At 40.3% G+C, this 12,027-nt stretch overlaps 1 protein-coding gene across 1 annotated transcript; it reads right to left on the bottom strand.

Moving 5' to 3' along the window:
• Window positions 1–639: 639 nt before the first annotated feature.
• serpinh1a (serpin peptidase inhibitor, clade H (heat shock protein 47), member 1a) lies at window positions 640–7,069 on the bottom strand. The gene is made up of 5 exons (XM_080484032.1): window positions 6,878–7,069; window positions 3,890–4,504; window positions 3,705–3,803; window positions 2,081–2,313; window positions 640–1,989 (listed from the first exon to the last, which is right to left on the bottom strand). Exons 2-5 carry the CDS (start codon window positions 4,485–4,487, stop codon window positions 1,687–1,689), a joined length of 1,233 nt encoding a protein of 410 aa, XP_080340158.1. The 5' UTR covers window positions 4,488–4,504; window positions 6,878–7,069; the 3' UTR covers window positions 640–1,686.
• Window positions 7,070–12,027: the final 4,958 nt, after the last annotated feature.

Here is a 12,027-nt window from a genome sequence, read left to right as displayed (position 1 = left end):
CTGATTGCAAATTGAATCATTTGTAAAACTGTAAAAGAAACAAAAGACTGAAAATGTATAAAGGGGTAGGAAACATAAGTTTTACTTCAACCTACTCCTTTTCGAATTGTATGTACAGTATATTACTTTATTTTTATTTTTTTATTTTTTTTAATTGCATTGTACAAATTCGAAATAAAGACTACTACTACTACTACTACTATTTAAGAATTATCTCTAAGTGTAGTCTTTACTTCAGTTAATCACACGTGTGATCAAATTTTCTGTATTATATTTCCTTTTCACAATACAATGATGGGTGGCAACATTTTTGACCTTTTTTTTTTTTTTTTGTTCGTTTTTTTGCTGGAGATCTCACTGTGTACGTTACGCAAACATTCCAGCAGGCGTCGACGTGTTCGGAGACCACAGGCCTCCGGGCGCCGATATCTTGCTCAGACCCCCTCCTCGTTTTCTGCCTTTGTGCGTTTATCTCGTAGCACTTCGCTTCACCCTGATGCTCAATAATCCCTGTGCTGATGTGGCTTCAAGCAAGTGGTCTGTTTGCTCAAGCAGCTGTGTCACCCATCTGCGTGCATTCAAATATTTAGTTCACTTCTAAACATTTAAAGTTTACTGATGCACAGTACACTGAAGCTTAAACATTGTCACAACGTCAGCAGACCTTTACTATAAAGTAAACCGCATACAGAGGGAGGTACAGTGTATTCCAAGAAAAAAGGAAGTTGTGAATTTTGTGACTCTTTTATTGCAAAAACATGTCGTTTGTAACGGTAAATCCATGTTTTGTTTTGTCAGACCGTGTGTGTGCACATCGTTGTACAGATTCTGATTTTATCAGCCACAGTTTGGTTGTCAGTGCATTCAGAGTGGATTGAAACCCGGAAGAAAAAAAAAAAAAAAAAGAAGAAGAAACACAACAGGGCCAGAAGCACAAAACTGTAAAATTCCTGGAAGAATGTGTTGTAAAGTGAGCTTGTTCTACACATTCGTATAAATACTGTTGAGACTCTCATTCAAATAAACAGTTTAAATATTCAAGGCATCACTTTGGAAAATCATACTTCTTTGTCTATAATGTGACGACACAGGACCAAAAGCAAATACAAGTAGCAGATGACACATTTTGAAAGGAAATCCTGAATTGCATAGACAATGCTTTGCTCACTAAAACATGGGACAAAACACCTGAATACTCTATGTGGTCTGGAATGCTTGTGGTGGTTAATGAACAGCAGTGTTTTTTTTTAGAGGATTTCCCTGAGCAACGGTGACTGTGGAAAAAGCCATAAAGAATAAGTATTTTCATCTCATATCTAAATTCAAGAGTTCTTGTGGCAGGTTGCAGTGATTTTTAGTATCTTCAGTTAACTCTGATAAAGAATAATGATGATTACATCATTTTTAGATTCTTTTAATTCAACTATAAAAGATAGAAAGGAATGAATTCGTGTGTTTCACCCGAAAATTTCCATGAAAACTGAAGCATTGAATCTTGGGATCTTCTGCACACTGACTGAACCTAGAACATGTTGTGGCCTCGGAGGGATGTTCTCCTCCTCCTTGCACTTAAAAAAAAAAACCCTCATATAAAGGAATGCATGTGCTCTTTAAACAATCTGCAGTAGAGAACCTACACTCACACACAGCTAGACATTTTCCTTACACTTCCAAATCGTGGCGAGCTCACAATTCATCCCTCATCTTTTCTCCCTTTGGCCGGACCATCCTGCCAATGAACAGGATGGAGCTGGTCTTCTGGTCCTTCACCAGGAAGATGAACGGGTGGTCCGCATAGAACAGTTTGGGGTCTTTCAGCTTGTCCGTACCAAAGATGCTGGTGTCCATCTCGTTTCCGGCGGTGTCCCATTCTAAGGCAGAGGCGTGGAACACGCTGGAGAGGTAGAGGTCCTTCTTCCCAGACATGTTGGACAGGTCCGCTTTGGTTTTGTCCACAGCCTCGGTCAGACCCAGCTCCTGGAGGTTTTTCTGAAAGGAGAGCAAGCAGACGAGGTGTAATCGTGAAATTTTGAAAGCCAGCCAAGGGGAAAAAAAGTGAGCTTTGCTTTTGCGTCTTCACCTGCAGATCGTGGCTGACTTCCATGCTGACTTTAGGCAGAGACACGGCCACTGCAGTCTCCTGGAGCTTTCCCATCCAGGTATCCAGCTGCTTTTTGGTCAGCAGTTTCTCCAGCCTGTCCAGAGATTCCACACTGTAGGGCATTAGGAACACCATCGTGGACTTCTTATGAGCCAGGGGCATGCTGAGGATGTACAGCTTGTTGGTTGTGTCGTCGTGGAAGCCGTAAAGACCTGAGGACAGAAACATTTTTATTCAATGTTCATAACATGGAAGCTCAACGATCTGTGAGATCATGATTTGGACACACTAGAATAGAGCAAGTATTATTCAATAAAATAAAATAAATAAAATAAATAAAATAAATAAAATAAATAAAATAAATAAAATAAATAAAATAAATAAATTAAATTAAATTAAATTAAATTAAATTAAATTAAATTAAATTAAATTAAATTAAATTAAATTAAATTAAATTAAATAAAGTTTGTACTTTAAAATTCCGTAATATAAAGTATGTATGTATGTATGTATGTATGTATGTATGTATGTATGTATGTATGTATGTATGTATGTATGTATGTATGTATGTATGTATGTATGTATGTATGTATTTTTTTTATTTAAATAAGGGGCATTACTTTATATTACTGAATTTTAAAGTACAAACTCTGTGACCAATTGGCTCTTTGAATTTAGCTTAAGTTAGTTGGGGGAAGATGCTCCAAAATCTGCTGGCACACCTTCAAATAAACCGATTTACATACTAATGACTTATAGAACAAAACACAAAAAGCAACGTTGCAAACATGCAGACAACAAGAGAGGCCCCAAAAGAATAATCCTACACTTATGAGATTCTTGTCACACGTCACAGGTACTGTTCATACAGGCTAATGTGGTTGTGACTTACAAATGAGACATTTTTAATGTTGTCATCGGGGGAGATTTAAATGGGGATAACGCACTCCTCGTCCAGTAAACGGGAGTGTAATGAAATAATAGCTTTAAAGGCAACAACGATGAAACTAACACTTGGGTGCTGGACAGACAGAGACAGCCGGTCTTACCCTATATTCATATACGATTAAAGTAACAAGCTCATGAAAACTTTTGCAGTTATAATTGTTGTCATATATTTATTTTAGTGGTGCAGGGGGTGTGGTAATATTTCATAGGCTTAGCTTAAATTGTTTCGGTCAAATCTGAAAGTTCTGGATTGAATAAAAGTCAGAACATCAACATAACAGGATTTTATTTATATTTAGAATTTCATAAAAAAACAACAATCCTTTCAGTACAATTAGGATTGTATCTTATAGTTGCTAATAGATATAAAAGAAATAGTTTATGGTGAAATCATTGATGGTTTTCAACCAGTTTATCTGTTAAAGAATTATTGAATAAAACAACAAAATAGACAATGATTTGAATTTTGGTTACTTGGTCAGCAGGAGCTGGAAACGTGTACTGAAAAGAGTTTTTTTGTTGTTGTTTTTTTTTTCAAACTGGTGTTTATTAACAGCTACTAAAAACTAAATAAATATTAGATTATTATGTGGTTATGTTGAGGAGCGTTTTTAATTTGTTGGTTTGAATGTCTCAGACAAGCGAGACCGCTCACCGGTGCGATGCATCATCTCCACTGAGACCGTGAAGCTCCGGGATACCATGAATCCCCGCTTGTCCACCATCTGATGATGGAAGCGCTCGTTCCAGTGGGCTGTGAGGAAACGAGCACTTATTTATGGACGTATTAAAGAAAAACAATAAACTCCATTGTCCACGTGTCGGGATCCAAACACTTACGTTTGAAAAACATAGCGTTGATGATCATGGCACCGTCGGTCTTCGCCACGTCCTTGGTGACCTCGGGCAGCTTTCCGCCGGTGGACTTGGCCGCCCACTCGTTGATGGCGTTGACGGCGCTCTTCTTATCTTTGAAGTTCACCTTGGACTGGTCGCACTTGTAGTGCTTCTTGCTGCTCTTGACGAAGTCGGCGGCGAACTTGACGGTGCTGGGTCCGTACAGCCGGCTGCTGATCTTCCAGGTGACGTTGCGGGCCTTCGGGTCGCTCACCTCGGCCAGGAGCTCCTCCAGGCCCGAGTGCAGCTGCTCGTCTTTCACCTTCGCCGCGTTCAGAATGGTCTTCACCTGAGAGGCGGTGGACGCCTTCCCCCCGAGAGCCACCAGACCCAGAGAGGAGGCCACGACCACGGGGGAAATGAGGATGTTCTCCACATTCTTCTCCTTGGCCATGTTTTGGTAGAGAGTGAAGGCCAGGTTGGCGCTGTTGTCTGCCAGGGCGGCGGCGTGGTTACTAAGGACTTTATCGGCTGATGCAGAGGTGGCAGCCGAGGCTGCTGAGGCCAGGAGAACCAGGGCCACCAGGTTTGTTACCCACATGGCGAGGAGAGTGAAACCTAAAGAGACATGAACACAAACGTCGGGTCCAGCGAATGAAGCAAACAGATGTGAAACTCCAGTCCAGCAGAAGCAGGTGGAGCAACACCGACACATGAAGTAAAGAATTCAAGGAGAACGATAGATACGGTGGTCCTGTTGAATTTCAGTCAAAATTGGAAAGTCGATATTTTTTCATAGGTCTGCTCATTATGATCGCAGTCAGTATTGTGACATCATCACTGATACCGTGTTTCTTACTCTGGCCTCGCGGTAAAGAGACTTGACTGAGCGTTTTATGTTTTATGTATGGAATTTGTATTTTCTAACTGTACCTTTAAGGTCAATGATAGGATACTTTGATAGGATACTTTGAAACGATACTCCTGCAGGCAAAAAACATATTTGATGAAGATGCATCGATACCACTTTATTAAAGGACGATTACAAATACGAGTACTAAGCTTTAGCTACTTGCAGATACAGAGTACCAATATGAGTACTTATTAACATGCTTCAGGGACCTTTTACGAGTATGTAAGAGTATGAGTACTCAGTGCAATACCGGACCTGATACCGGTATCGGTATCGGTATCGGTATCGGTGCATCCCTAACATTTGAAAAGTTAAATTGGTGGGTTTAAATCAATAGTAAATTCTACTAAGCAGGTTTGGAAGTATACGATGGAAAAGAAAGCCACATTGAGTTGAACAGATATTTTAAGTTTAGCGATATATGTTGTTGATCAGTTCATAGTATGAGCAGTGTTTTTCTGTGGAGTCTTGTAAGCTCACATGCAAGCCTTTCCTGTTGTGAGACAATCATTAAAAAGACATGTTGGAGAATTGAGATCAGACCTTGTACACTAATAATTGATTATATTTTGAACATACCTGCTTTTACATGTTGGTGAGGCTTTGTGTGTCTACCGACGTTTGACTGAACTGTTAAATTTTAGCAAATCAGAGATCAGAGGAAAATTTCTGGAATCCACAGACTTAAAGTTGACTTAATTTCTGAAGTTAAAATAAAATAAAATAAAATTTAATAAAATTTAATAAAATAAAATAAAATAAAATAAAATAAAATAAAATAAAATAAAATAAAAATTTAATTAAAAAAATAAAAAAATAAAATAAAATAAAATAAAAAATATATAAAACAATTAAAAAATAAACCCACACTGTGGAATGTTCCGTTTATACACTGAAGTTTCAGAGGCTGAGCGCAGCCAGGGCGGGTCGCCAAGCCTTTGAAAGAACATCTCCTCCATTGGACCTCAAGGCAAGAATTACATAACAGCCACGTAGGCAGCCGCAAGAGTCTCCCGAGCCAAAACAGTGGTCAGCTAAATCTCACTTCTTCATGACTTGGCAATGCAAACCATTTAAAAACTGTCTTATAGAGGAATCAGTTCAGGTTGTTGCTGATTGGTTCCCCGTGATGTGGGAAAATCGCCCACGTGGTGTTACGCCTCCACCCAGAGACCAGCTCTTATTCTGGTCCACGTATGAAGAGCGGATGTGTTGCAAGGAGAGGAAACTGCATCAAGTACGAAGGGGAAAAAAAAGCTGCTTTTGTTCTGATAGGTGTTCAGACATGCATTTGGAAAAGCATTGAGGAATTCATACCGATGTTAAATGTGACATGTTTTCAGGGGCCATGAAGTCGACCAGATAATGTAAAGCGTTATCTGTCTTCTGTGTGCAGTAAAGAGTCCACATGAAGGAGGTTTCTGTCTGAGATTACACAAACATGCTTCCTTTCGTGGGCTTTATAACAGAATGAATGAACAAGCCCATAACAAAATGAAGATATAGAAGTATTTTGCAGAGCAACCGCAGCATTTAAAAGTACTCTCTTCTCCTTTAAGTGTAAGAAGAAGATCCTATTCGAGCGCACGATACTGTTACCAGTGTTATTTTGTTTGGTCGGCTCTAATAATACCATCTGCAAGTGTGTCGCTCACAAACACGTCATGTCTCTTGCAGGGTAACAAAATGTGAATAAATGGCCACATATTCTCAGGGAATGGTTTCGTCCATCCACCGTGTTCACACCATGTCTTGAAAAAATGAACTGTTTTGGCTGCCACACAGTTCTACTTTCTATTAAAGACATCCACATGTTTCAAACTTTTTAAACATTTTCACTCACTTGAGCCCCTGAAGCTACAATCTAAAGAGCATTAAGCACGATGGCAGACAGAGAGACTTCACTTCTTGCATGCCTGGGCATTTCCCACCAGTTGAGTGGAGCCATGAACTGTCCCCCCACCCCCACCCACACACACGCACACACACACACACACACACACACACACACACACACACACACACACACACACACACACACACACACACACTCCCTGCTCCAAATCCTCTTATCTTACCTTGTTCGGTTCTTTGAATAATTCAGGAGGTTTTGACCTTCAAGCTGCTCACATATAGATTGTGACGTTGAGGTAGCTAATCGGCAGGGAACAGAAGTGCATGAGAGGAGAAGTCCTGGTCTCAGAGCAGGAAAGACTGTGCTCTGGAATTTTACTTCCACACAGGCCCACCCATTCAAATCCAGAGGCAGTGGGGGAGGAATTCTCACTCCCCGCAAGGTCCTAAAGCCTGAATCTGGTGCTCAACATGACAAGTATGGTGCAAACTGACTGAACTGTGTGTTCAGAAACAGAAACAGCAATGGCTAAAGCTGCATCCCAGAAGAGAAAGAGCACTGTTATTTGATAATTGGGTCTGGCGGTTCCACACATCACATCCACTGCTCGGTCCATTCAGATATTTTGGATTCATGCTGGAATGAGATTTAAATCGCAGCTCACTGGAGTTCACCGGTGTGCTAAAGGCTGATAAACCAGCCTGGGACAGCCGGGTGTTTCTGTGATAAACCAGTGCTGCGCCTCTACTGGAGCTCTGGTTACTTCATGTTTCAGCTGTGGAATGTAACTTCAGGAGGCAACGGGATATTCCCCAAGACAATACCATCCATTTTATAAACAATATGAGTCAGACGTTTCCCCGGGCCACACGCTGCTGAATGCTTCGGAGTGAGTAGATCTGATTGGTCCGATGGAGCAGCTTCCACGGTGGACACACACTCCCCGAGTTTGTTTGTACCAACATCTGCTGAATATTTTGTTTCTTCAGCAGCAGACTGAAACTCATCTACGGTAATATTAAAAATCATGAAGGGAAGCAGGGCGTCCATCTCTCGCACATGGAGAGTCCAACATGCAATAGAGGAGTGAGTTTTGCTCCAAGCGCAGGGGGAACAGGCAAAGTCTGAACAGAACGGCTCCTGAACTCAAAACAGGGACGTTGACTGGGACTGTCAAAGTAAAACTACCAAGTCCCAGGAGAATAGGGACTGGGAGTCATGACATTCTGGAGGAAAACGTTGTTGTTATTGATTATCTACTGAGCATGTGCAGAAGATCTATTTACTTTGGTAAATGCACCCATGCGCAGTAGCAGCATTTCACAAAAGTTGCATTTTACATTTGGAACCGTCCCCAAATGCAACAAAGGCTTTTAAAATTGACTTGAAAACTTTATTGTGTAAACAAGGCCTCAGAGCTTTGCAATGTAGCTTATTTAATGTTCTTGTTTTGTATTTATGATGTTTAATTTTGAAGAACTTCATCATGATGATTAAAGAAAAGCTGGTCAAGATCAGACATGACGACCGTCTGGTCCTCATGTCAGTGTTTCATGGACTGGCTGTCTGGAAACGGACTTTTTTTTCCCCCCATGAATACTTCCCTCTCTTCTTCCTGGTGTCATGAGCCCCTTCCTCCTCTTCCTCCTCCTCCTCCTCCTCCTCCTTCACTCTCTGTTTGGAAGGGGATCAGGCCGCAGGAAGCTCCAGAAGCAGCGGATGTGTGTCCGGTGTAACGCCACTGCTGCTCCACATGCACCTTGTCACTCTCCCTCCTTCTCCTCCTCTTCCTCCTCCTCCTAGTCCTCCTCCTCCTCCTCCTCCTCCTCCTCCTCCTTTGCAGCTGTTTTTTTTTCACCGTGGGACTCGATGGAAGGAAAACATACAGACATGATGTTGCATTGAGAATCTTTAAGGAACTCCTGATGGGTCACTGTATGAAGTTTTTATAGTTTGAACACACATAGAAGAGTGAATTTGCCTTTAATCCTGCAGAAATTTGCAGGATATTCCAGGTGAAAATGTACAAGAAGGCTCAATGTTTCTCCGTCCATCCCTCCTTCATATTTTCATCCAACAAATAATTGTGGGAAACAAAACACATCTGAAAAAACAACAAGGTTAAAGAATAAAACGCCGTGTTTCTTTGTCATTGTTTTGATATTTTTTAAGCAGCTCTTGTGTCTCTATTATAATGTTTGGAGTGTGTGTTGTTGTTTCTTTGGTTTTCGTGACCGTCTTCTGGTTGTTTTGTAAGTCTTTGTCACTGTTGTAAGAATCCCTGTGGTTTGTATGTGAAGTTGTTGTTGAGGAAAGTCAAATCATGGTAGTATTTTCCCCCACCTGGAGACGCATGTCCTCACCGAGGCCTGCATACCGGGGAGATAACCTGATGTTGTGTCTCTGCTGCCGTGTTTTGACGACAGTACAGCAGACAAAGAAAAAAGGTGTTATACAGCAAAAGCTCCATTTCTGTAAACTAAGATTTTCCAGGAGGCACATCTGGAAAAATCCACACTTTTTGATAACAAGTTCTGAGTGTAGGACGATTTCTGTTTTATTTTGTAATATAGATTCATAACTCATCACAAAACATCTACATCACACTAAATAATTTGCTCAGTTTATGTCTACGTCTCTTTACAAAACAAATGATCTTACAATCATTTTTTCAGAATTCAGTGTTTGTCAATGAAACGTGTTTTAAACACATGTTTTGTTCAGGTAAATTTAATTAAATGATTTCCGTTGACATCACAATCACCTGCAGTTCAACATCAGTACTTATACTTTAGTCATTTAGAAATTCAAAAACAAATTGAGCATCATTAGTACTGAAGTCGATTATTTGGGTCTAAATTCCCTTTCACCTGTCTAACGACAGATGATGTGCACAGAGATTACCCAGATTGTTAATCTCATATTAAGACCCCCAACCCCCAAAATGGCAGTTGACATTTGCATACAAAAAAAAAAAAATTTTCTACCATTTTACCTTTATTTTATATTTTATTTATAACATGTCACTCAAAATACAAACTTAAAATAATAAGTGATGATTCACAGAAGAAAATAAAACCTAATAGATACATGTTTTCTACTATGCATGTATAATATACAATGTACTGTTAATTTTACACTCAGGTTATATTTTGCTGTTAAAGCTGCATGCACTGGTTATTTCAATTAATTTGAGATATTTTATTCATAAACCATACTGCTCATAGTTTGTGTATAATGTGGACAGGAGCGCCCTCTGGTGGCTACAATAGTGACTTTCAGTCGACAGATAGAAGTACTTCTTATGACCAGTAGAGGCCGACAAAGAACTAAATAGTAGATGAACCCATATCTTTTTATTCATGAAATATGTCATTACTGCCTCATTTAGCACAAAACGCTGTTAAATACACAATTAAAAGTTGAATCTACGTTCGTGTACACATTCAATATTAAGATATAAAGCAGGAAATAACTCATGCAGATGTGAAACAGAATTGATCCTCTGGTTGTTTATGTAGAATTTTTGAGAGGTTTTCTTTATGTATCTTGAGTTTATAAGTGTGAGAAGCTGTCGAGGAAGCTTCAGGGCTGCTGCTGCTTCATTGTTTGAGATTAAGAGGATCTGACGTAATCATCCCAAGCCACGAGCTAATCTGTGACTGCTGGGCCTGGAATAGATCTCCTACAGACGCTCCTGTGCTCTCACTCTCCGCCAGGTGTTGGTGTCGGGACCGGCCTCCAGCGTCAGAAATATTACAGCTTTTGTCTCCAAGAGTCACCGCAAGGATGTGAGAAATGTATTTGTTTGTGAAGCACCAGAAGATCCGTCACAGTGAATTCAATTTCACCAAGCAGAGGCCGAGAAAGAAATAGAAATGGCTCCCCCTTTCCTCTGTGGAAACTTTCAATCGGATTCCTCCTCACCACCTCCCCCTGCAGGTTTTCAGATTCCAGGAAACACAAACATTTCCTAGAGATGGGGCCCAGAGCCAACCCCACCCCAACCCACCCCCGCTACTGCACCCCCACAGAGAAGTTTAATGAAATTATTCCTCCCTCAACCCCCACCTCCTGATCTTCCCTCTCCCTCCTTCCCAGCATCTACCTGACGCTGCCCTCCGACGCCTCTCAGCCCACAGGGTGCGATGAGATTTCACTTTTGTCCTCACTGTCCAATATTCTGTGACCCAGCCTGATTTATATTTAGCTGAAATGAAGCAGGGGAAGGCAACCGGCAGCAGAAGAGGGTATAAAAGGGCACCGGTGCCTCTTACGATACCGTCTCTTCACTGTTAATATCTGCAGGTCGATAATTCCACGTTTGTGACACGCCACTCTACATCAGACAAAGGGTTCGTGTCTCATACGTCCACATGAAATATCTCACCTCAGTCGTCTTTCTTAAAGATTTGTATTAAACATCAGGTAGATTTGTTACCATACACTAATGTATTTCTGCATTTGCTCTCAGAAAACGAACATTTTTAGCTTGCAAAGTCACATTATTGAGTGAAATGACTCAAAAGTAAACCAATCATTGAATAAAGAGGAGTAAAAATGTGCATGTACATATTTCTGAATGTGCTTTGAGGATTTCCCCAGTTGGATCTCCACATGGAGGATCACAGCAACATTAATAATGAAGGGATTGTTTATCAGACCCACTGAGAAAAGAGTAAAGGGTCACAAAAAAAGTCATAAAACATCAGAGAGATTTGTGAACATAAATTCAGTTCTAAAACATTAGAAATAAACTTCAAAGAGACACAAAAAAGCCACAAACAGTCGCAGAACAACCGCAAAGAGACAAGACGCAGTCGGAGCGAAACACGAAACAAAAAGAGGAAGAAAACAACTGCAAAATGAGAGAAACCGACAACTCAGAAGGACTAAATTCAGACAGGACGGGGGGGGGGGACGGGACATAAAACAAACTTAAAAACCACAGAAGAAGAAATCACTATCGCTCCTAAACCCTCCCATCAGTATGAACTAAACGTAAGAACAAAAAACAGCCTTGAAATGACAAAACAGCTGTGAAATCACAAAAAAACCTCACAGAAAACCTGAAGAACAAAATTCACTGGTCACAATAACAATTTAAAAAAAGGCATAGACACAAAAAGGAACAAATCACACAAAGAAAACAATCACAAGCCCCCAAAATACTAAGTTGGATAAAGAGTTAATAAAAAGAAAAAAGAAAAAAACACAAAGAAAAAAGTGATAAAAACAAAGAAATAAGAATAACAGCTACAGAGAAACAAACAATACAAAGAAAGACAGAATCAAGAAAACAAACTAAAAACACAGAAACAACATGCGCCAAACTGATAAACAACAAAAACCTTCTCAACAACTTAAAAAAGC

Source organism: Lipophrys pholis (assembly GCF_963383615.2).
Source record: "Lipophrys pholis genome assembly, chromosome: 16".
Classification (NCBI taxonomy): Eukaryota; Metazoa; Chordata; class Actinopteri; order Blenniiformes; family Blenniidae; genus Lipophrys; species Lipophrys pholis.
This window is presented reverse-complemented; position numbering and strand designations above follow the sequence as displayed.